We start from the raw sequence: 26,420 nt of genomic DNA on the forward strand, positions 1-26,420 counted from the left end.
AGCATTACTGTCAAATTACAACCTAAACCTTTTTGTAATGGTTTCCTTTTTAGACTGCAGCATTCTTGTTTGAAGGATAAAAAGTAAAATATTTCTTGACTGGTAAGTTAGACTATATAATTAGTGTTGAATGCTTAAATCTGTTTCTGCACAGAGGAATATTTCTCCTTCAAATTGGGAAGACTTCAGTGAAAATTTACAGCTACGCTTTGGCCATTTGAGTGCTTTCTATGAGGAGGTGTCATCTTGTTCTTCCCCGGCAGTTACGGCAGCCTGAAGTGGAGAAGAAAGGTAATAAGAGTGGCAAGGTTTACAGACGACAGGACTCTGTGTGAGCTGGGAAACTGGGGAGAAGGGCAGTTTGGGGGGAAATTCCCTTTTGTTTGTTGCTGCAGAGGAGCAGAGGAATAAGGAGAAGCAAGATTTGAGTATGTGATACTGCAGAAATCATCAGAATAGGAGAGAAACTACACTAGACTGCTTACGTTTTCCTCTTTGCTTTGATGTTAAAGTATCAGAAAAGAGTTGCTTGGTGCTATAGGGTTTCTGTGTAGAAAGTTATTGAGGCTGGTTTGTTTATATCACCTTCATGAAATAAGGATTTCCTCAGAAATAGTATACTAACATGTATATATCAGTTTCCTCTATCTTTCTATCCATGCAGGCCATTAGCACATTCAGTTGTTTTTTGACAATAGGTAGCTTCCTCTCTGAGGGCTTTTGCTTCTGCTGGCTACCATTTGATACCATCCCTGATACGCTCCCTTTACAACAAAAGTAGTCTGTTAAATTCATTCTCTTGGCAATTTCCATTCTTTGTCCCACGTCTGGCTACAACCTTTCCTTGATAATTCAGCATCTCTCAGCAAGAAACGTCTTTCATGAGAAAACAGGGAAGGAAGTCTAAAATAATTCAATATTCTCAAAAGACAAGAGTATCACTCCTTCATCTTAACATAAAAAAACAGGCCGCAAAAATATTGTAGAAGTGCTTTACAGATTTCCTGCATTCTGGCTGTATCAGACAATGTAAAATAAGACTAGCATAGACTCAATCCCTTTATAAAATATCATTTGTCAAAATACTTGGTGGTAAAAGCCAATGTCTAGTTTTGTAGGGCTGATCTCGTAACTGTCAGTCTGTGTTGGATCTTGTGGAAAAGCTGTTGAGAGTTTCTTTCAGGCAATTTTTTTCAGTGAATGTGTTTTTCTTTGATACAGTTTTTAAACAATTAAGAATTAAAACTGTGCAAAACCCTACGTTTTATTGTGTTTAACCTCTTTGAGACTGAGTGGTAGTTAGCTTATGAAATTCAGTATAGATAAATGTGAAAGATGCACATGGATTAAAAAAAAAAAGCAGTCCTAACTTTAGGTAGAAAATTATTATTTTAAGTTATCACCACTTAGGAACAAGATCTTGAGGTTATAATAATTAGTTTCAGTGAAAACTGGCTCAGCACTTAGTACCAGTCAAAAAAGTAAATAAAGCGTTGAAAGAAAAGAGGTCATGCTGCCACTGTGTGAATTCATACATCTTGCATATCACATACAGTTTCCCCAGCTCAAAAAGGTTGTAGTGGCATTGGAAAAAAGATCAGGAAAAGCGGTAAGGTTCATCAAAGTTGTACAGAAACCATTCCATAAGAATTAGAATTAATCAGGATGTAAAACAGTAGCCTATGAAAAGATTGATGCGATAGAAAGATGATCACATGTAAAGAGTGATGTGATAGAAGTGTCTAAAATCAGAAGTGGAATGGAGAGAGTAAATAGAGAAAGATTTTTTTTCTGTCTACCTCTCAGTTCTTGTAGACAGTGAAAATGAAACTTAATAAGTGGCAGGTTAAAAACAGAAGGAGATGTTTCTTCACAATGAATAGTTAAGCTGTGAAATTTCAGGGTGTTGTGGCTGTTAAAAGTTGCCATAAGTTCATGGAGTTTTGTGAACGAATTAATGGAAGAAAAATCCATCACAGGTTATTAATATAAAAACAGCATATCTTCCTCACGTACTCCCTGAATTGCTGAAGATTGGGAGAGTATTGTGGAAAAGTACCAGTCCATGCTTGCCCAACTTTTATGCTTTTCATTGGATATCCTCTGCTGGCCACTTTCTGGGACAAGATACTAGCTACTACAAGATACTGATCCAGTATGGCCATTACTATAACTATGTTTACAATTTTTGGAAGCAAAATTGGAAAAAAAAAATGCATATAATGGTAACAGCAAGCTCTTGAAAGAACTGAAGTTACACATAATCTGTTTGCTTTCAGATCTGCAGAGCCTAAAATCAATAGAAATTTTGCTGCAATCAGTATATAATGCTGCTCCATGAAAGCCACACAATAAAATGGATTGATCAATAAAATGTTGACATGTAAACAGTGGAAGTGGTAAATGTGACTGTTGGAATTGAATGAGTAATCTAGTTGTCATCAATAACATTTGATTATATGTAAATAAAATCATCTTTAGCTTGCTGTAAGCTAATGTCTTGAAATGTCATTGCCATTAGTGTTAGGATTCTTTTAAGGAGTAAACTAGAATAAACTAGATTTCCTTCCATTTAAAATTTTGGATATTTATTCCTAAGCAAAGTAGTTTGCTTTTATTTATGAGAATCTGCATTAATTTTGTTTTTCGGACAGTCTGAAATAACTTCCAAAACAGTGCAGGACTCTTATCAGTCTTTGTCAGACCTGTAGTCATTTTTAACTTCTATTATAATCCCTTCAGATCTGTGGAGCTGCAAAAATCCTGTGGGTTTTCCTTCTGATTTTTTAGAAGGCTTGTCTAATGTTTTTGTAATTCATCTTTTCTTAGTTCAGTAATGTATCTACAGTACAAAAAGCTCATTAAAGTTTTGACTTTCTTAGTCTGCTATAGAAATAATTTTTCAGGTTTCCCCACTGAACATCAATTGAACCCGTTATCTCCAGAAAAACACAGGCTCCAAGAAACTACTACAACTTCTAAAGTATTGGGCATTGTGGATGCAAATAATAACATTCATGAGTAAACATGTATGATGAAAAATGCTCATTTCAGGACAAAGTCAATCCCTTAGTTGTTGGACTATAGAAATTTCTTTTCTTAGCAGATTGTACAGAGAATTGTCTAATTAAGCTTTTTACAGCTTTTTCTGTAACATATGGGACTGACTGCTATCAGGAGGATAATGGATTACATCAGCCTCTGAGGTTCTGATCCAGGAAAACAGTTTCTAGGTAGCATTCAAAAGGAGGTAAGTAAAACTGAGGAACATAACTAGTGTAGGTCTTCAACAACTTTCAGACTCATTCTGGTGCTATGTCCACAGCATCTTCCTCAGAGAAGATATCTGGGATTCTGCCGTAAGGTCAGCACCAGCCTGATTCTTTCCGATTATGTAATTCTTGATCTTGGCAAGCACGGTGATGGGACCCCTTAGCGTCATCAAGGATAACTTTGTTGCTCAGTACTTTAGAGCTTGTTCTGTCTCTTAAGTGAAAAATCCTGGATTCTTTCTTGGCTTGGGGCAGTCATTTTCATCTAGAAACTGTTGTGCCACATTTTTATCTTGTGCCACATTTTTATCTTTTGCTGTGTCAGGTAGCCATCTGCATAGGTCAAACATTTGATGCAAATAATATTGTTTCAGATCATCACATTTGACTGAGATTGTATCTTCACGTTGTCCCAGATACATTTAAACAGCTCGATGTATGCCTTCTCTTAGCTTTTAGCACAACTGTAGACTGATGTCCAAAGAGAAATCATGCTCTTTAATGCAAAGTCATGGAAGTTACTGTTAAATTATAGCACTGGGGAGGAAGAAAATTTTTAGAAGGCTTTGTCGCAAGGAGGAGTAATTCACTCATATAGGCTGCTTGGTGAGGTGTGATATGCTGTAGCCTGTGTGCTAAACCAATAAAACAAACCATTCCTGGCTTTCTCCAATGGTATTACGCTAATGTAAAATACAAACCCACTGCAAACTGGTTAACCTTGATCAGTACAAATGCAATTGGGTTTGTTGTGGCACAGATGCTCTGTTATTGTTGTGATACGTTTCTGCATGAACAGAGAGTTGTTTGTTTTCAGGCGTAACAAGATATTGAAATAGTGGATGCAATAGTGAAATGTTCCAGTGGAAACAAGACATAAGAATCTGATGCCTTCAGTGTTGTGGTTTGGAATCTAATGGATGGGATTTATGTTCAGTTTTGCAGTTTAAGAAAGACCCGTAACCGACAAATCTAGCACAACTTTCAAAAAAAAAAAAAAAAGAAAGAAAAAAAAGAAAGAAAAACAAGTGTGTTTCTTTTCCTTAATGTGCTTTGTGCATAGGAGCTGAAACGCTCCTGTAAGCAGGAATGAACAAAACACCTGATGGCTGATATTCCCAAACCCAGCTGTGAAGAGCACAGAGGAAGTGGAAGAAAAATTAGTTCTATCATAGAACTTCTGATTTCTTTATGCATAGCTCAGATTTTTGATATAAATACCAGCTTTAAAGCACATTGTAACATACTTTTTTTTCTTAAATTTAGGAAAGTTTAGATGTCAGAAAAGTGATGGCAAAAGTAGTAATATCAATTTTTTTATGCTTCAGGAGGACTAGTTTGACCAACTGGTTTGCTAACTTGATGGGAAAAGCTCAATTTTCTGTGTCATCGATCTTGGGAAGTATATTCTAGTAATGAAATTAGGAAAAATAATGCACTGTAAGGAACTTGATGTCTGTGTGAATTAGAGTGGTATTACTTCACTCTTCTGGACATCAGAAATGTCATAACTGGTGAAAAGAGTCAATTACTTTCTATTGTTTAGATTTTCTCCTGCTGCTTGGATGGCTTTAAGTCATTTCAGAGTCATAAAACCAAAAATATGCCTCAGAAAAGTTTAACTCTGTGATGGGGTTATCTTCTACTTGAGTTTGGATGACTAACATACAGAATTAAAGCATGTATAGGCACACACAGAGCACATACCGACAGGTAAAAGTGTGCATCCTTGCAGTTGCATAATACAGTACTCGTTTGACCTCCTGTGTTCCAAACAGTGACTGAGAATTATGCTCTCACTGAATTATTTACAATAAATAAACCAAAATCCTTGTGACAGTACTGGGTAAGAGGTGGTACAGCAATGCTCCAGACAGGTTTTTCTGCTGGCTTGAATTCCTTCCTTGCTGTCTCTGTTTCTGAAGGAAACTTCCTTGTCCTGGCTGGAGTATTGCATTGACAAGTAGCATAGATACATAGTAACTGGGAAAGTCTCAAGCAAATAAAAATCATCGTAAGAGACTTTTAAGGTCTCAGTCATTTCTTAGAAGGAAAAAGTGTCAGAATAAGGAATGGTTGTACAGGACAGCCATAATTCACCTTCTTGTATGTGCCCTTTATTAATGTGTCCTTCAGCTTAAATGAAAGCACGCTTGTTTGGCCTTATTTAGCTTACGTGGTGGTTCTGTGCGCATGATGAAGATCTCGTAGTGTCCTTTCTCATTTGCATTTCCTTCCTTTCACCCACTGATTCCTGCAGACTGTTTTCCCAAACTGCTTTTCCCCTGCATTTTTCTTGCTCTTGGCAATGCAGCAGGTCTAGGTAGTCCTGCTTCTTCTCCTCCATCTTATCTGGGTTCCGGCAGGGGCAATGAGAGCATGGGAGAAATGGCATAACTGTTTTTCCTGTCTTCTGAGTCTTGCTTCAGTGTGACTCCTGGAAGTTCAGAGTGATCGTGGAAAAAGTCCTACTAACCATCAAACACGGTTAGTTTTTGTACGATTCCAGTGTCTGTGCAGTCACTTCATGGGGAAGTTTGAAGTAGATAGCTGGAGAGCTAACAGGCCCCTACTGAGCATGTGCAGTTCGATTTCCGATTTTGTATCATTGAGCCTGTAAACTTGACTTTGATGCAGTTTTGATGTCAAGTGGGTCAGATTTTGCAAAATAAGGGACTCTGGTAACTTGTATTTCTCTTCACTCCTTGTCTTACATACTGGAGGTCAATAGCAGTGCCCTATAAAGAGCAGCAGTCATTAGTATTGCCTTAGCGTCTGCTTTGGTCGCCAGGTACGATGGTTTTTTTAACAGGAGAAGTGATTTGAACTCATCTTTGTTTTTTGAAAAGAAGCTCTGTTCTATTTCTCTCTTTGGCTTGACTTTTATCTGGAAACCAAAGAATGTTGTCATACAACAACATTGCGTTTCATCGTCATTACTCTAGAGTCAAGGATAATCTTCATAAATGCGACCTTGACATGCTACAATTAAATTTTGTTACCCATAGCCTTTATGTAAATGATTAAACAGTTTGTGCACAGTGGGGAAAAAACAACACAGTACTTCAGGAGAGGTGTTTTGGCAAAGTTAAAAATACTTCTTCAAGTTGCATGTTTAATCACAGAATTGTGAAAATTAGTGTTAGATTAGATCCAGTATATCTTCTTCTGTTTCCCTGCCAGAGTCAGAATTTTGCCAGTGGATATATTAAATATTTTATCAGAACTGTTGCAGTTGCAGTTCTGCTAATTTTCTGGCATACGTAAGGTGAAAGTGATAATTCTTGTAACTATGGTTACCTGAATGACTAGTCCTTAGGAATGAGTATTATTGAGATTCTGGGAACTTAGCACTTTGACAAACAGAAGGCGTATCTGTGACTAGAAATAGTTAAATAGTTCCTAAAGTTGTCTCTCAGAAATGTCACAAAACACTTGTGAAATATTGTGTAGCCTGTGTGTTTTGCTGTGGGAGTCTGTCTCATTTTAGACACGCAGTGATCTCCTGGATTCTGTGTTTAGACCTTAAATGAATGTGTTGCTTTGAAGGAGTGCTGACCAGTTAAATTATCCCTTTGTTAAAGGGAAATTGATTTGTTCATTCATCTGAAAAAAATCAAGATATCTTTGAAAGACCAGTGGGGTCACATTGTCTTTTAGCTTTGCCGAGAACAAAACCAGCACATAAGAATGCTTCCAGGAAACAATAAAAGTACGGGCATGTTTGTTTCTAGGCCAGTACTTTTGTGAACGTCATTTGCCGCCTTTCTCCACCAGTTAAACATGCTTTCCTCACCTACCATTTGAACAGCACAGAAACAAATAGTTCTTTAATGTAGGCAGAGTGTATTTTACAAACTTTCATACCATAGATATTTACGAAAAATTGTGATGCCCCGAGTAGACACATGCTTTGTCAGTCTTCAAAGTGTAGTTTGCCTGAGTGGAAATTGGAGATTTTGAATACATTTCATGTTCCTTGAAATGGTATGTAATATTCTTTTCTGTGCTTTTAGTTATTTGGATAACAAGAATAGAGAAATTATTGTAAATGTTGGTCAGTTTATTGAGAATTGTTGCAACGTGGGGACTATCAGCAGTCTACAGATAGAAGGCTGGTCCTCTAAACATTGCAGTTATTTATCAGCCAGGAGTCGGTGGTATAGGATACTGTAATTATTGCTCTGCACTGACAGTTTAAAATATAGCATGATACATTGGAAGATTCTACATTGAAAATCTAGCATTATTTGTTTGATCATATTGTTAATTAAAAGAATATATTGCTGTTCATAAAAATAATCATTTTTGTGTTGAAATGCATTGACTTCAGACATATTTGTTATTTCTGAAAAACATAGGAGTACGTTCTTGGAAAGGTGTGGAGCAATGCTAATTATGTACAGCCTGAGCGCAGCTGAGTTACCTTGTGTAGTATATATGGTTTTGAGATCCACCATCTAGGCCTTTTGTATATTTACCAGATACAGCTACAACATGATACTGCCAACTGATTCTCTTTCATATGAAAAAGCTTCCTCAAGCTGAGGGACTTCTGCTTTAGGCATATCCTAGAGTTTTTAAATATATGAGGAGTTTTTCACACGTTGCTACGTAGGAGTCTAATCTTGAGCAGCCCTGTGTTGCCAGCCTCGGCTGTTTCTGCTTTCTGCAGATAGGCCTTGACAGGCCAGCAAGTTTCATCTTCAATTGTATCAGCTTAATGCCACTGAAAATCACGTTAACATTTAAAGCTTTTAGCTGGCCAAATTATAACAAAGGCTCTCCAGAGGGTTCTCTTTAGGCTATGGGCAGTTTCAGACTTGTTTACCTGAATCTTAACAAGGCTTTTAAATTGTGTTAAGCTGAGCAAACATAGTAGAAAAATACATCCTGAACTGAGTCAATGCAGGGTTGTCAAGGCAGGTTGCACCCTATTTAGGTTGCTTGATCAAGTTTCCTGTAGCTTTTCTGTAGCCGTTTGTGTTGCCACCTTCATTCCTGCATCTTTTCCTAGCAGTGTTCTCCAGTACTGGTTTTCTTCATCCTCAGTTTTTCTAAGCAGATCAATCTGACAGGAACCAACCAATTTCTGTGGACTTTTTGCTCCAAACAGGGTCACATTGCTTATTCCATCTTTCCCTTATTCTGAAAATCTTTGCGTTCTAACTCTTGGTGGTTGTTTCACTGAGTACTTCTCATCTGTTGGAACTGATTTTGGAGGTGACATGCGTTCATCTTGAACTGAATTGGTCTTTGTTTATCTTACGGTTAAACAAAACAAGATGTGTTTGAGGTCTTTTTTGCAAAGAGGCTCCCATGCCGGCTGACGCACTGCGTATGATATGTATGTGAGAGGAAGGAGAAATGAATCAGAGAAGCGTTACATTATGTGAATGGGGTTCTCATGCTGCCACCATGAGAGAAATTAGCCTGCTTAAGAATAGTGACAGTCTCCAGTCTGTATTTTTTAGTTTTTCATTGACGTTAACTATCCCGTGAGTCATCAGCTGCTTGTACTTCTTTATGCAAGGACTGATGGGTTTTATTCGCTTTTGCTTCTGGTGCTTGTGTCCAGGGCTTGATGAAAGAGTGCTGTTACCAGTATTTACCTGTTGTGGAGAAGTCACATTTATTGAACTAACAATAATTTATGCACTGTACCAAAAGTGTTCTGAGATATTTTAGTAGGTAGAATAGCCTATAGTGAGCTTTTTGTACTAAAACAGTGTGCTTGAGATTGTTCTGGCATTTTTATATTGTCATATCTTACTAAAAGGTGAAAAAATCAAGCATTTGTGCATTTAGCCGGACTTAATCTAATAGAAGTTAAATGTTTCTTTTTGTGCTTCATCACCTTCTAATCTAGATAGAGGAGGTCTTCTGGTAGTAATGTCAACATTACACTAGATACAGGCATTTTATGTTATTTAAAATTCGTCTGCTTAAACTCATGAGTGAAGAGCTAGCCCTAAAAGCGTTCTGCTGTGTTTTATGACTGGAGTCTATAGAGATCATAGAGGAAAACATATGCATTGTATCAGTAACTAAGGTACAGCAGATTAAATCAGACTCTTAAGGCTTTAAAAGAATGTTGCATTGGGAAGAAATCCAAAGTCTTTTCTTGACTTCTGGGAACTTTGAGGGTTTTGTTGTTGTTTAAATAATTTTCTAAAGACATCGTGCCCTGAAATGAATATGAAATGGTCTGCAATTACCAGTGAGCCTGTTGTATGCTCTAGTGCAGAGCTATAGGACGATAACTTTTTTTTGTTCCATTTTACCGAGTTGCTGTTCCCTTAGAATAAAGTATTATAAAAAAGAAAAGCACCCAAAAAACCCTTTTAAGTTATGCCACTGGGTGTATGTATTTATTTATCTGAATATCCCAGGCATGCTGTCTTCATCTGACTATTACGGTGTATTTTTGATTTGGCTGTTCTTGGTAGACCAGTATCTTGTATCCTTTTCAACATATTTGTGTACTTACCTCACTGTGGATTTATTGTGTTTCATTTAGATGATGATGAACGTAAGTGCTGTAGACAACAGCATAAAAATTGATATAGCAATTACTTTAGCTACATCTACATAGAATTTTTTTCATAAAGTGGTAGTTGCTTCTAGTCTCTAATACATCTGTCCTTATTGGATCACTGCAAGTGTACAAGGTCAAAGAAAACCAGAGCCATGCTTCAAATCCTTTTTTTCTCCACAAATTGGAGTGGGAAGCAGGAAAAAGAAGAGTGTTTGAAAGAAAATGTTCCATGTGGATCAAAGTATTTGAAATGTGTCTGAGTGAGTAAGCTTAAGTCCTGAAAATACTGAGTTTAGCAATATCTTTAAGCCTTCTGCTTGTGGGTATATATGGCAGCACAGAAGGACAGTAACATAAGTCACTAGATTCACTATCCCATAAACATATAAATAAGGAAATAATTAATTTTTTCACTACTCTACGCTGTATTTTATTCAAGTCAACACTCGGCATTATTGCCACTTTCCAACCCTGATATTTAACAAACATAAACTTTATAGTCGTATTCATTCTTCAGGGGGTGAGACATGTTATATTTGCATATAACTCTCGGCATTGATATATCAATGGGTTTTGGTGTATACATTGAATATGACAATGTGAAGTTCCATTCAGAAGGCTTGAAGTGGCAGAAATGCTTTCATTATTTCATGTTGACGACTTCAGAACTTTTGGCACAAACCTTAAGAGTATTTCAGTGTGGGGGAAAAAAAATCGGTTGTATTAGTTAAAAAAACACCAACCACTTTCTCCATAAGTTGATTCTCAGGCCTTGCTGATTCATTTCTTGTTCAAAACTTCCAGAAATTTACTTCCAGAAGCAAATATCCAGCATGGAGAAATTTTGGGCAATAATTAAAATTTGGCAAATCTTAGATCTTTACTGTAAGCATGTAAAAGTTTGCCTGAACTTGACATTTCCTACTATATCGTAATTATAGACATCTCTGCCAGCTGTAGATGAAGTAGATATGTGTGTGTTTGAATGTTTTATTTTTAGTTTTGTCCTCTTGGTCAAGTAAGCAATTTGTTGGCACAGTACTGCTCTTTACTTTGGAGAGAGGGGAGGGGGAAAGGGAGGAAAAGGAGAAATAGCCAGAGCTTTTTCTTTGTTTGAGAGAAGACCGGGTATTCTCAAAATTCTTGTGCCTAAGTTTTGACATGCTTTTGTTTCCATCCCGCTAATAAGCATTATAATTATTGACATCGTGATGTCACTGTCCTTCTAAGTATACTAAATCACCAGGCTTTTTCCTAAAACATCAAGCTGTCATGATTCCCTTCTGCAGTAAATTATGATTTATACTACAGGACAGTATAGACTCTGTATGAATGTTTTATAAACTCACCTTTTGAAAATGAACTGTTGTAACTGCAGTGTCCAAAACAATACCATAGTTATCTTTTGAGCTCATTGTGTTTAAAACAATAAGCTTTGAGAAAGCAATCTTCTATTTTATACTTCTGGAAAAGTAAGGTGCTTTCAGAAAACAAATTGTTTTGATATCTTTTTTCATTATCTTTTTTGTGTAGGCAATTCATTATCAAATAATTCTTTGCAAGGGTATAAGAAACCATGTAACATACACTAGTTTTAGTCAATATGTATTCTATTTTGATAGTATTGAGACTGAATTGTGAGGGGCTATGGAAAGTTTTACTTCTCTGAGCTCAGCTCACTCCTTATTCCACAGCAGTGTTCTTCTAGTTTACATGAAAAAATTCTCCCGTCAAATAAGAATTTTATTCAAACTTTTATGGCTAAACTGTTGAATAACGTAGTGTTCTATTGTAAAATAACAGTTGCAAATGAGCAGATCTACTGATGATCTTTGCTCATTATATAATGGTTTCTTTATGCAAGAAATACATGACATTTTCTTCACAAAAATACTCATACCTGAGTATTTTGTACTGCTTTTGGTAGATATACCCAATAGTACTACATAGTACAGTGTGTCTCCCTTCCTTTTCCTCATCCTCCCCCCTATAGCATGGTTGCTCTAGAACCGCATGCTAGTGCTAGACTTGGTGAGAAGTTCTACTTCAGTATTAAAGCAATTCAAATGCAAAATTAAAGAGGTGTGTCATCTCATGAGAAACTGTGTATTCAATAAAAGGTTATTAAATGAACATTAGAAGTAAGACTTTTCAAAAATACTTGTCTCGTTCAGCTGGTTCTGTATTTTGTCATTAATAAATTTCTAGCAAGCACTTTGCCGCTATTTTGAAGGATGAACTTCTGAAATCCTGTGAAGCCATCACATTGTCCTCCTTCAAACTCATTTCTATCCTGATGCCTGTGGAAAAAAATCAGTAGTAATTAGGCAGCAGGTGTGGTGCAACTGGTGCCAAAATCTCACTGTTACCTTGATCTACCCATGTCCTTTTGTATCCACCCTTTTTTCATCTTATACTTGGCCTTTAAGCCTTCATGAGAGGGGCCATCACTTTATTAAATATTTATAGAGCTGTGATATCAAAGTGCTGCTTTTAGCAGTGTTGCTAATAAGTCAATAGAGTTGTTACTGTTTATTGCTGAAGCAGAGGAGTGTGATGCCCTGGAGTTTTGTTAGACTTCAAGGTGATTTGTGTTAACAGTATTTTGATTTTAAGTTCAAAGTGAAACTTTTATTTGGAAACAGTAGAATAGTAAGGACAGTTTCTAATTTTCAACAAGTAAGATAGTTGATATTTTGAATTCTGAGGTAATATAGGCAATAATTAGCAAACAGTTGCATTTAGTTTTTCATATATTCTTTGCTGTTAAAGGTTATGATATTTTCTTTATGAAGCCCTTTTCTTATCACAGAACTTGAAAATTCAGTGGGTGAGTCTGCCAGCTAAAGAAATATCTTCTCTTGTCCTATAAAATTCTGTTCAAGTGTCATTTTGCTGAGAGGAAATAGTTGAAAATTACCATTTTCCTGTTGTCATTTTTGTTACACAGTGACTTTTTGTAATATGCTACATTAAAAAATAGCCTAAGAATTTATTTAATGCTGAGTTTACACAAGCACCAAAATAAGAACAGTGACATCAACACTACACACTAGCAGTAGTAGCCTGGGAGCTGCTGAAACAGCTTTAGCAACCTTTTATTTGGTCCATGGAAGCTGTCCAAGCCCCTGCGGTGGGGGATTGCCAGGACCTTACAGGCCCCCCTTCCCTGCCACCCATTTCCCCCTTTCAGGAGGAAATATATCTATCATAGGGCCTTCACTTTCAAAAGCACAAAATGAGAGAGGTTGAAAGAGTGAGCCAAGTTTCCTTTCTCTGAGTCACTGCCGGGATCCAGCATTGGCCTCGTTACCTTACTGGCCTCCCAGAGCACATAAAGGACTGGAGCTCTTTGTGGGGTTGGGACAGACTAGGCCCCTTTCTGCCGATTGCAGATCCTGTTGCATCAGATCGTGTCTTTTCCTCCTTCTTCAATTTAAGTAGAACCTTCCTTGGTCAACTACGTCAACTAGATCAACTCAAGATTACAAATGGGCAAATCTCTAATATTTCACAGCAGGACACTCGTGTCCTGTGGCATCTTGAGAGAGACGACAGCTGCCAGTCCTGGTTTCCTCTGGACTTCCAAGCATGCTGGGAGCCAACTGCTATTGCCAGTTAACAGTCTCCCCTGTGTCTCTCTATATTTCTGTCTGTGTGTTTGATGTCTGATTCAGAAAAGAAGACTACAGTGTGGCCCACCACCTTTCCATAGCCTGAGAGGCTAATGTCTGTCATAGTGGGGAAAAATGAAGACCTTGTGGGTGCTCTATGAAGGTGACAGTTTATAGTATCGTGTATTTTACATAGGGAGTTGTTTTCTGGACTAGTTTTGACCCTGTCGCTTCCCTCCTTGCATTCTTCCAGAGGTTTCACATCAAATATATAAGCTGTTTGTCATCATTTGAAAGGCTTTCATGGACTATCCCCATTCTGTCATCTTTCATTTTCTTTCAAGAGTGTGATGATGAGAGTTACATTAGCCATTTGTTAAATTTTCAAGCATTGTCATACCTTTATGCTGATTCTTGGGCTTGGGAGGAGTTCCACTTGTCTGTTCAAAGCCACATTGTTGCTCTTTTCATAATTCATCTTAAAATTCTCCCTTTCCTTTGACTGTGAAAATCTTGCCATTTGGTCAGTGGTCCTGTTATGCAGACCAGCATTCTACTGTTTTTTGTCATTCACCTGTCTGTCTGTATCATATCTATATCATATATAATCCTTTATCTTACACATAGACTATAAGCTTTTTTAGGGAAGCAGATCTCACTGTTTTGTGCAGTAACTTGTACATGCTGTATATTTCTAAAATTCCCAGATGTTACGGTAATGCACATAAATGTTTGAGTAACATGCCTATGTCTTTTATATTATTCATTCTTTTCTTTGGAATTCTTACCCTAGACAAACACTTTACTTCTGGTTTTAGTAGAATCTAGAAGTTCAGGGGGGTCTATTCCTGTTAACGAAAGAAGATTTTATTATTTAAAACTAACTAGGAGATGATTTTTTTTAAATATATATATTCATATATATGTTTTTGTATACATATATACGGGGGCTCGCTACCTCTAATTTTGCATTCAGTAGTATATTGTCATTGTATTTCTTATATTTAATTTGTGTCTGGAAATCCATTTGAAGAACTTAACAGCACTGGGCCTAATATTGGATATATTTTTAAAGAAGACAAAAAATATGCTCTGACCCAGTGAGTTTAGGCTCAGAAGGGGGTGCAGCAGGAGGAATAGGAAGGATTCTGAATAGGCTGTAGCAGTGCACTTGTACTTGCTGTCTGTCAAGTCACCTTTTGAGACTGTCTTCCAGAGCACATTCTGTACAATGCAAGCTGATGAGGACTGGTCATTTATAAAGCTCTGATTTTTGCAGAGTGGCCAAAAAGTTGTGTATTGCACACTTGTTTATTATTGTTTCTCTGCTTTCTCAATCCTTTCCAAACCAGTTTGTCTCTCACTCTCCTGTAACATTTGACTTTTTAGATTTGAGCATTTGGGTACTAGGAGATTTACTCAATGTCTAGCATGACGCTTAGTGTAGGCACTACTACAGCATTAAATGGTTAACAATGATAACAAAGTGAAGAGATTTTTAGCAGAAAAAATAAAGTCCTATGCAAGAGGCTTTTTAATACAGTATTTTCTTCAAGTAAATTTAAAAAATATTTCTCTGTATAAAATATTTATCAAAAAATACTGGATATCATCTTTTTAAATTACTTATTAATGTTTTATTCTCTTTGCTTACACTAGGATTGCTCTTTCAACTGAGGAGCTGATGTGCTACCATCTAATATATCTATACTTCATCAAAAAATAAAGCTTGTTGATGTGCAGTAGAATTAATGACAGTTACTTAAGCAATTCCTGCAATATCTGCACTGCAAAAGTTTGAGCTTTTTAAATTCTACAGAACTGCACAGACCCTTGCTTCTGCCATGCGTTCCCAGACCCCTCCCTTAATACCTTCAGCTCTCCTCTTCCTCATGCTGCCAGTACCACCCTTTCTCTCAGATTCCCTGAGGGCACCATCCTCTCTTCTTACTCTCAGCACCCTCTCTCATCCCTACCCAGATTTGTGTAATGTTCCTGGTCTGGGCAGGAGGCAGCCTGCTCTGCAGCTGGCACAAGCTAAGATGCAAGCTAATGCGTGAGCTAATTTCCGGAAATACGTGCATGGCAGTTGATGCTGTTACTTTTAAATTGCAAATGATGGAATAAGTTTTTGTGCTTTTTTGCTCCTTAGGAGCACTGATGGGATCTGCATTACTGATTTTCCTTAAGTTTATAGGAACATGATATCTTTGAGATGTTTCGTCTGTTGTCTTGAGAACTATTGGTGGTAGATAGGGATTGATGGATAATGTAACTCCATAAACCTGTCTCGTTAACAAACTTGACAGAAAATCATTCTTACAAGTTATATTTGAGGTCCTAGCTGTTGAAGATGCCATGCTTTGTTTATTTTGTTTCTATGTAGGGGCTAGTATGAACTGCTGGTTGACTGTAAAGGGTTGGGTTTTTGTTGTTGTTGTACAGTCTTTCATTAAAGCCTAAAACTCTATCCAATATGTAGAGTAATGCAGCTGCTGTTACATCTGAAACATACTAATCTGTAGCACAGCGAGCTGTGAATATACAGTGGCTTTCTTGAATATAGATATATCATAGTATCTATATGCTTACATTTCAAAATATAGAGATAACTAAAAGATATAAAATGCTGCAGAATCGATGGTTTAATTGAAGAACCTGGGCTTTGGTTTGTCTGTATAACTAAAAATATTAAGGATGTGCATTTACTTTTGGATGAGTATCTGCTTCTTTATGAGAAACTTTTGATTAACTCAGTTGCCAGTTGGATAACTCTGGTCACAGAGGAGAGCATGGGCAACATGTTTAGGCTGTTGTGTCGGACGATTCAGCAGTCCCTTGGCTTTCTCACCCGATGGCATCAAAAGGTAGGGCACAGCAACTCCAAAATAAGGACTGCCTCACCAAAGTTTTGAAGACAGAGGGGACAAAAATAGAAGCCACCAAAGGCTACTGGTCTCCTAGTACTGCTCAGACAGAGAAGCGTGTGATATTAGGACGAAAGTGGTGTTTCCCCTCCTCTTCACCAAACGAGGAGACAGTGAAAGAGCCCAGCCAGTGGGATCTCCTGCAGAATGGGATCTTCTGAGCAGAGCTATAGCAAGACTGGCATGCAAAGTTAAAGGTGTGCAAGTGTACCCAGTCCTGCTGGTTGTTACTCTTGCTATTTAAAGGACATGTAAGTTCACACTAGTAGCAGAAAGGAGTTCGTGAGAGGAACACACTGTGGGAACAGAAATGTGTCACTGCAGTTCTTTCTCAGATGTTTAGGGAACTTTCTGCTGGTTTGACTGAACTTCCTCTGAGTTGTGCTGATTCCTTCTGTGCTCATCCTTTCCCTTCCCTCACAGTCTTATCAGCACATCTTCGTCCTGTTCTTGCCTTCTCACTTTCTTCTCTCTCCTTTCCCTGTTTTTTGTTTTTTCATTGTCCAGTTTTCCTTCCATTTATCTTATCCCCTTTTTATGCCTCTCACTCTCAAATAACTAAGGTGAAAAGAGCTACTCTGCCATGTTCATCAGCCTGTGTATTTGTGTCTTTCCCCTCGCTCTCAATCTAACTTGACTAGAGTGAGCACTTTAGGCTGTATTTAAATAGCTCAGAGTAGTCAAAATTCTAAATGTAGGACCCATCTTTCAAATTGGACTGTAATTAAGGGTCAGTTGCTATCTCCAAAAACTAAGACATCTCTTTGTTTCTCCATATCTCATATTCCCAGCCAGGATCCCAAACCCATTGTGTTTCTTACTCCTCCAGCACCTCCAGCTCTGTATTTTTATTTGCACATCCACATCCTGATTCCTTTGGATATTCTGCAGCTCTAGACCCCTTTGATTCCTCCATTTCTTCTATCTGTGATAGTCTCTGCTCCCCAGTAACTGTGTTGGCAAGCAACTGTAAAAATAAATGTTTGAGATAGGCCCTGCCAGAACAAGTAGGATATAAGGTACTGGGTGCATAGTAGCCCCTGCCCTGCCTGACTGTATGTGCCCAGCCTAAGTAGTTTTCAGTTTCCTAGCCTGCTGTCTCTGGCGTATTTGGATGCCAGAGTGTGGTGCAGGAGGAGGATCTGGCATGTAGCAGTCTGGATGGGGTGACTTGTGCACAACAGAGACCTCCAAGAAGGTTCACTGTGCTTCCAGCTGCAGTCCTGTGCTGAGTCCCCTGTCTCTCCATGACGTAAATCAGTGTGTACTCTGCAGGGCCTGATAATCTTCTCTTGTCCTATCTCATGAGCTGATGCTCCACCTGCCCGGTCTTTGTGTGGCTTGAGTTGCTGGTCCCCTACGTGAGGTGACGGTGAGAGGCTGGGGAGCAGAGCTGCAGGCAAGAGGCATTTGGAGTACTTGCAAGGTGCAATTTGTTAGTGCCAGTATAAAGCCTGGCACTGTGTGGACCCATTCATTATTGATCTCTAAGTGTCACTTTAGAAGTGAGATTGGTTGTTTTAAAGTCTACTTAGCAGAACTGTTAAATGGGCCTGTGATAAATCCCACTTCCATGTGCATTGGTCTTGCTGGCACGAAAAAGTGACATTTACACCCACCTGCACATGCATAGGTGGCAAGCACGTTTTTACATGATATTCTTTGAGTGAAAACACTGTTGTCCACTTTCTTGCATATTTATGAAGAATTTAACCCCTCGGTTTAATGATTTTGCTTTAGTTTTACTATGTTTTGAAATCACTTCTAATTTCTAATTCTCATTCGCAGAATGCTGTGTTCATCTTTGTCTTCTATTACAGATGGATATCGGCCATCTCTTCTGTTTTCTGTAATAGAACAGTTTGTGTTCAAAGAGTGTGTGTTACAAAAATATTTGTACAGGAAGGTGGCACAATTTAACAGGGAAATAATCTGTAAAGAATTGGGAATTTGTGTGTATTTACCTGTAAGGACTTCAGCAATTCTTGATAGAGTATACAGGCCCTAACTTCACATGCATGCTAACTGTGCTGTAACTCTGGATGAATTCATCTAGGAAAGAGTTCTACAGAATAACTTAAATATTGTTTGTCTTTTTAGGCAGTGAAGCATGTTACAGAACCTTTCAACAAGTGGATGAAGGGGAAAGGAAAAAGTGCCATTGATAACTAGGATAGCAACATGGGAAATACAACCACCAAATTCCGCAAAGCTCTTATAAATGGAGATGAAAATCTGGCCTGCCAAATATATGAGAGCAACCCTCAACTAAAAGAAACTCTTGACCCCAATACTTCTTACGGAGAAACTTACCAGCACAATACTCCACTACATTATGCTGCTAGGCATGGAATGAACCGTATACTGGGGTAAGTATCATTTGAAGTTTTGTTGTATATGAATAGCTGATCTAAGAAACCTAAAGAGGCTTAACTAGACTATAAATACTGAGTGTGTGTGTGTGTATGTATGTATATACATATGTATGTATGTGTATGTTACAGACACAGAATCTGTAACATTTCCAAATACTAATAGAAAATATGCAAATTTGCCTATAATCACAGATTGGTGTAACAATCTTTATTTTCAATATTTCTCATAACATTAATCTTGGACTGTTTTACCATGCCTCCTGATGTCTCCTATCATCTCTAGTTCTTGGAAAATAGTGACTCTTCCACCATTCTTGATGTGTTTTCATGTTTTAAAATAATCTGTAGGTAACACTATATCTAATGTATTCCATACTTATTTTATCTATTTCCAGCTGGTAGAACAGTGTTCTTGTGTTACTCAGGCAGCTTTAATTTTTCCATTTGGGGTAATAACAGTGAATATGAATATCATGATAATGAATGAATTTATTATTGCTGCATAGGAAAAGTAAGGGAATGTGTTACCTTCAGTAAAGGTTTACAAAGTCTCCATGTATGGCAATTCATAATGTTAGCCACTTCCATTCTTCTGTACTTTTGTCAGTGCTCTACAATCAATTAAAGATTAACCGTGTGCAATCAGACATCTCATTGATATCTTATCCATGTCCAGAGATTATGGGTACAGGCTGTTCTGGTCCAGTTATTCTTGAAATCAGTTCTGAGTAGACATTGCTAAACCTCTTCTCCAGTGGGTAATGAGTTAGAGAGAATTTCATAAATATCATCTTGCTTATACTAGGATTCAGGATAGAAATATTTACTGAAAGAGAATTCTCTCTTTGTGTATTATTGTTAATATTGTTTAAATATTTATGTTTACATCTGCTGATGGAGCTGTGATGTTCATTAGGTTCATTTTGTTTGTCATATGCTGGAACTTTATTAACCTTCAGGCCTACCACCATAGATTTTTTTTTTCCTCAGTGTTTTAGATTCATCTAACAAACGATTTTTGTACTTCGTAACTTTTCATCTGAATTGATTTTGCTACGTATTTCCCCCATGAATTATATATTTCTATTTTTAATTGATGTTTTTGTTTCACCATTTTATTCACTTTTTTATTTCTTAACATATCAGAACTTTCCTTTTCCTCTTTTCTTTATTGTTGAATTATAGGAAATTTTAAAATAAACCTAATTTAAAATAACATCCAGTTTTTGTTACATTTTTCTGCATAGTTGTTTTCTCTGAGATTTACAGCTTACTTCTCTCAGTCTAGGAAAATATAGCCTTCTGGAAGACCAAGGATACATTTAGAACATGACATTTTACTACTAGCTGCATGGAACCTTCAGTATCTAACTCTCACAGGACGACTCAGTTTTATTTTGTGCACATTACAAATGGATGGTCAGAAGAATCATTCATTCTTTTTTCTAGTTGAGTCAAAAATTTATGATAATCTAGTTGAGTCAAAAATTTATGATAACTTTTCCACTAGTGATCATAGTGAGCATACCATTATTTGTTAGAGTCCACTAGTGAAAACCTGGACTTTTGGAGCTGTTGATACTGCTAGGAATAATTTGCTGAGTTTTTTTTACTACTTTCTTTTCTGCTCTCTGTTAAGCTCTTGTTCAGAACTCATCTTTTAGACGTAATATGCAAAACCTTGCCTTTTTAGGTAAAAGAAGTAGTAAGGGTGAATAAATATAGCACTTACTGCCTGCCTACTCGCAAAGAAAGAGCAGACATGATTTCCAGTTGAGCATGTTCTTTATGATAGGGAAAGTCCTGGATATTGAAAAGACTAAATAAATTGGACATAAAAATGAATGCCTTGAGGTATAGGAGCTGAAAATAAATGAATTTTAATCTGTTTTTATTTTGAGAGAGATTTACAATGATGGGATGTCAATAATGCTACAATATTGCATCTTTACATCTTCATGAAATACCTATTTTAAATATTTGGGAATCTATAGCTATACTAATTTGTAGTTCAACCTCTAAACACTATTTTGTATACCATATCATTTAATCTTTCTTTATAGGCTGATATTTGTAATATTGTAGGTGGATATGAAGGGGGACAAAGGGACAAACTCCTTTTTATCTGATGTATGGCTAGTGGTGACTTCCAAAGATAAAATGAAAGCCTAGGGACTGAGTTTGCTATTAAAGGGAGTTGGGGACATCCTGGTATAGTGATCTCAGCAATGAAGAAACAGAAGTGACAGAAGAAGCCGGAGGAAAGGCTGAAGGGTCATGGAGCAAAACTCCTGATCTACGCAAACTTTATGTGATCTAGCATGAAGTCTGCTGGCAGAAACTGAAGCTGATAAAAATTTCTGAACTGCGCGGTTGTTTTATACCGGGTCAGCAATCTGAGTCAGCTGGGTGCTATGCTTTTGATCCAGCATTTAGAGTCCAGAAACTGAATTTAGTATGTAATCTTACTTTCTTTTTTCTTCACAAGATTCAGCAAGAATGTTTTAAAATATTAGGATTTTTTCTTTTAATTTTTCATGAGTATCATATAAAGCTTTGTTCTTATATTAAAAACTTTGAAATTGGAATTTGGAAATAGACTAGCATTCAATGTTGATGGTAATTTATAACTTTTGTTTGGTATGCAACCTAAAGTAAAGTGTACCTGACAGATCAATTTATTTACAGGAGCATTTAATGTTTAAAAAAAGAAAAAACAACAAACACCCATTCAGCGTCAACTCTCAAAGTAGTTTGCCTTGGTTGTTAATAACTCTGGTTCAGAAATGTCGTCTCTGTGTTACAAAGCTATATTGGTTTTACAGTTCAGATTGTGGTCATTGCAAGGTAATACCTACGTACCCTTTAGTGGATGATAGGTAAGACTTCTGAAGTAATGGTAAAAAGTACATAGCACCTGTAAAAACAGAAAGCAATAAAAGGTACTTTATGAGAACTGAGAGCTTGGTAAATGAGAGCTTTGTAAAACATACAAATAGATCATGTCCCACTATTAACATTTATCACGATTCCCTATGAATGAAGGTCTTGATAGGAGCTTCCTATTCAAGAGGGTAATTTTAATTTCGTTCAGTAAATGGATTTAAATATTACAGAGAAACACAGGGGATTTGTTTTCTTTAGAAAATTCAGTCTTCAAATGAGCAAGTACCTCTGAGGTCCTCAGGGCTTTTTTCCCCTAATTTGAAGATAATAATACATTCGAGACCATATGACTGATCAGTTCAAAAGAATTGCTCTGAATTTGGGAAGTTATCCACAACGGTCTGGCTATTGGTGAACTACAACTGAAATAAGAAAACAGAATAGACTTTTTCTGAGGGCCACTGAGATGGAGTGGCTGGAAATCACAAGGAAATGACTTGTGGTTGAAAGGAAAAAATCTTAGATAATTTTGCAATATATGTTGCGCCATAACTTTCAGTGTAGCAGTTCTGCTGGGAAGCTTTTTGAATTAATGACATTGTTTTATTGTATGTTTCATACTGTTATGTCTGAGCACTTTGTGAATATTCAAGCTAAAATAGGATCATTTGTAACAGTTACTGCTGGTCTTGGGTTGAAGAGGGAGGAGGAGGAGGTGATAGGAACATGAGGCTGTGGGGAGGCAGAAATGGTTTGTGGAGCTGATTTTTTCCAGAACTGGAAAAGCAAAGGTTTACAATTGCAGAAGAATCTGGAAATTGGGTTGAAGTCTGAAACTGAAAAAAATGTCCCTTTTTGACTTTCGTCTTGCCTGCATTTCAGTGATAATAATAGAGGAACTCTGACATTGAAAGCATACTTAAACTAGCCAGAGATGAACACTGATAAATGTGTCCAGAATCTGGCTATAGGAAATATTTGAAGTTTCTGAAGTATTTTTCACTGCAATAGAATGACAGAAGATCAAAATAATGGTGGTTCCTTCTAGGCTGAAATTTCCTGATACATAAAAATAAATACACAGCTTTTCTTGGAGTTTCAGGTTGATGTATGTTACATCCTTATCTTATCTTACTTAGCTTTTATGACTATTTCAGAGATTTCAATAAGGATTGTTCTAAGCAATTGTAGTGCTATCAGAGAGCTTTTTGAGATTACCAATATGTTTCATAGGATGAATTTGACAGCAAATTTGTTGACATCATAGGGAATGCAGCATTGGTTACAACAACATTTGGGACTGACTCTTCCAATGACAGCTTTTGTTGTTTTATATTCCTTTTCCAGTCACGCTGAAAACTAGTTTCAGTTCATTGGAGGGAGATCTATGCAGTCCGCTTTTCAAACCATGACTTTGCTCAAATTGAGAGAATATAGTTATTTTGGGGGGGGAAGAACAATCTATGTCAAGGAGAAGTACTAGAGAAAACCCTGTTAACTTCTTTGCATAACTTCTCCAGGCTTTAGAGAGCTGCTATGGTTGATTGTTTTCTAATGATGTAAAGCTGCTCTGAATTTAGGATTTTTTTTTCCCGATGCTGCAAATACAAAACAGGGTACTTTACTATTACATTTTGACTGAGACAAAAGTTCTGTGAATATTTAAATTCAACGTCCAGATTGACCTAAATCATGCATTCTGAAATGTTCACAAAGGTAGCGCAGTATGTGCTGCTTTCTTTGTCTAATTTCTAAAATTCTGTTCAAGTGCCCTTCTGGCAAGTCTGTTGTTTTCTTCTGGGTTACCCTCCTATCTGTACTTTTGAAGTAGATGTGAGCAGAACAGAAAGAAGAGAGTTAATGGCAGCTTTTTGTCTAATAATGGCAAATAAAAAAAAATGCAGTAATTGGCCAGAAGAACAGAGTCCCAATGTAAGGAAATTTGTATTGAATGTATGGATGCTTTCAGCAGGCAGCTCTGAAATGCAGGGGAAGTTTCTCTTTTGTTCCTTTTTGTTCAGGTTATCTCTTTGATCTGTTAACTCTTTGTTTAGTGTTTTCCAGACAATTTTACAGCTCAAAATATGATGAAGGTATAATAGTTGTTTGTGCTTCTCCTTAAAATTAGTTTTAAAAAGTTTTGACTTCTGATTTTAGCATAAAATATATCCACCTATTTTCCCATTCTCCCACATATTTAAGATGAAGTTTATTCATAAAAGTGTGTATGTCTGCATCGGAATTAGTCCTGCTAGGCTTCCTTTATAGTCAGTGTAGACCTAGTTAATAGATGTAGTCAGAATAATCAGTGAAGGCTAGAGCACAGTTCATTTCATTGCAAAGTTTATTGTAAATAAATTAATTGAACCCTGGAAGTGCCTCTTTCTCCTCACTGATTTTAAATGGAGTCTAGGGTAACTCGATCAGTGTAGTACCTGCATCTCTATGGCTGGGGAGGTAAATCTCATTGTAAAATACGTTAAATCATATAAAATGAAAGAGTAGGCACCTGCAGAGCAGTAAATTGAACATTCTGTCATAGTTTTATGATATCAGCGTTGTATACTAATTGTGGGGTATACTGCATGTAATACAGTGCCAGATGTTTCACTTTTGTGGGCTGCTGTGAATGTTAAGTGCGATATTTGGATCCAGCAAAGTGCGAACATTGGTGTTTCTCCAAACATTTTGTTGCTGTTCTAGTCAGCGGCTGAGAAATATTTGGGTTTCGATTCTGTAAGACCCTTTTCTGATTAGTTATTTTAAATGCTTGTGACATTTGTTCACCTACTAAATGCTTTCGAGTATGAAATACTGGAGTGAATTTTTGATCTGGTGTAGGAGACTGATGGGAAGAGCAGGATCTGACCAGGATTTGTGGGCATGTTTATAAAGAAGCAAGAGGACTAAACGAATTGAAATTCTGGTGACTTCATTAACGGGACATGTGACTGGATGATATAAAATAGTCTCCTACGAGGTCATTTTCATGATACTCAGTCTCATGAGCAGTGAACGCAGTGAACAAATGATAAAATTAGGAAACCTTTAAAACTGAGCAAATCCTCAATGTGACTAAATCGTCATTGGAGAAGACTGTCAGTGACAGGGAGAGCTGGGGACACTTACAGGAGCAACTGCAGACTGGAGTAAGAGTAGTATTATTTTCTAGATTTCTCTAAGGCTCTCATTTTGTTGGACTTTGTCTCCTACAGTCCAGCTAAGGTAGATTAAATATTCAAACCCTTATCTGACTCTGAAAATCCCCCTCCTTTTTTTTTTTCCCTCAAAGCTCAAAATCTCATTTAAAAGTGGGTATCACTAACTAGATGTGTGGCCTCCTAGGGGGAATTCCTTGGTGCTCCTCATGATTTCCCCGTAAAATATGCAACCATGCACAAACTTAATCTTAGTAGTAGTCTGACCTACAAGTAAACCTCAAAAGCCAGTCAGCTACTATGTTTTTAACTCTTATAAATGACCTTTTCCCAGTTGATTTTTGATTATTTTAACCTTAATATGTTGAATACGTTTGGTCATATGGAGTTCCTTGATGGCAACGTGGCCTTCCTGTACAGTTATGGATGCCACCGTTGGACATGTTAAGTTACTGCTTCTCCTTGCTGCTAGGTTTTCTGCACCCCTTATTAAGCCAGGAACCTTAGCTTGCTGTGCCCTTCACTGCACATGTTTAGAGACTGCCTGAATGTTTTTATTAAAATTATCATCTTCTCCTCACGTTATTCTTCATTTCTTTTCCTTGGAAATCCAATACTGCAAAATAATCTGTTGGTTTGCAATTAATGAAATCAGATCTATTAATGCAGTACTGTACACTGTTAAGGAGTTCCTACTCCGCATTCTCTCTTCTCCTTAGCAGAGCCCTGTGAATATTTTATCTCAGGCAAAGGAGAACTATATTTGAGTTGTAAAGTAGTACAGTATAGCTTTGGTCTTTATCAGGATGCCTGAGCCTTTCAGCTAATTTTGTTACCAGATAGAGTTTGTAACTCTGCTGGGTTGGTTGGTAACTGCTGAATTTTTGTGTCAAACGATTTAACTTCCCCCTGGGAGTTAGGTCAGGGCAGACACAGTTTCCGTAGCAGAGAGCTCTGCCAGCTCAATAGTTAGTGTCTGGTAGGAATAACAATTGAGAGACTTAATTTCTGATAAACTGAATTATATTTATCAGAAATAATTATTTTTTATAGCTCAATGCAGTATTCACCTAACATATTCAGTGACTGTGTATCCAGACAGTTTTCATTTTGGACACAAATATATGTACTGTGGATTATTTGATGTTTTTTTAATATTATTATTTTTTAAGGGACTAAGAATGCACTCACGAGAGGGGATCTAAATTGCTGTGTTAATATGCTTTGGGTGCTGCTAAACATTTGTTAACAGTTTTTTCTTTTAAAAATAAAAGTTGTGTTCAGTTTGAGGGTTTTTCAGTTAAAATATGACAAATTATATTTTGCAGTTAATCCTTATCTGAAGATCCATCTTTAAAATTTTTGTTTTACATGCAAGAAGACAACTTTATTGAGGTGTTTAAGAAGAACAGAAAGCCTGTTTTATTAATACAGTTAAAAATCAAGCAACACAAAGTTTGAAATGTTTTTTTCTGGAAGGAGGAAGGGAGAGAAGAAAATGAGACAATCTTTGTAATGTAGTCATAGTTTTCAAGAAAGAGGAAGAACTGCTACAAAGCCTGTTAATATTTGCTGTGTAATTTCTTCATCATTGCTGTATAAATAATATCAACACTAGATGACATACACTGCTGAGTGATTTACAAGCAG

General features: G+C 37.0%; 1 protein-coding gene across 4 annotated transcripts in view; it reads left to right on the forward strand.

The window, feature by feature from the left end:
- ANKIB1 (ankyrin repeat and IBR domain containing 1) overlaps positions 1-26,420 on the forward strand; it is a 99,573-nt gene that overhangs the window by 14,745 nt on the left and 58,408 nt on the right. For 3 of the 4 annotated variants that reach the window (XM_064506057.1, XM_064506058.1, XM_064506059.1), the window contains exon 2: positions 18,452-18,720. In XM_064506057.1, coding sequence (XP_064362127.1) covers positions 18,533-18,720 — 188 coding nt within the window. In that variant the 5' untranslated portion in view covers positions 18,452-18,532. Of the gene's footprint in view, positions 1-184; positions 292-18,451; positions 18,721-26,420 lie in introns of those variants that run through there. The other variant, XM_026098565.2, reaches the window with a different exon arrangement.

This window comes from Dromaius novaehollandiae, chromosome 2, assembly GCF_036370855.1.
Source record: "Dromaius novaehollandiae isolate bDroNov1 chromosome 2, bDroNov1.hap1, whole genome shotgun sequence".
Taxonomy (NCBI): Eukaryota; Metazoa; Chordata; class Aves; order Casuariiformes; family Dromaiidae; genus Dromaius; species Dromaius novaehollandiae.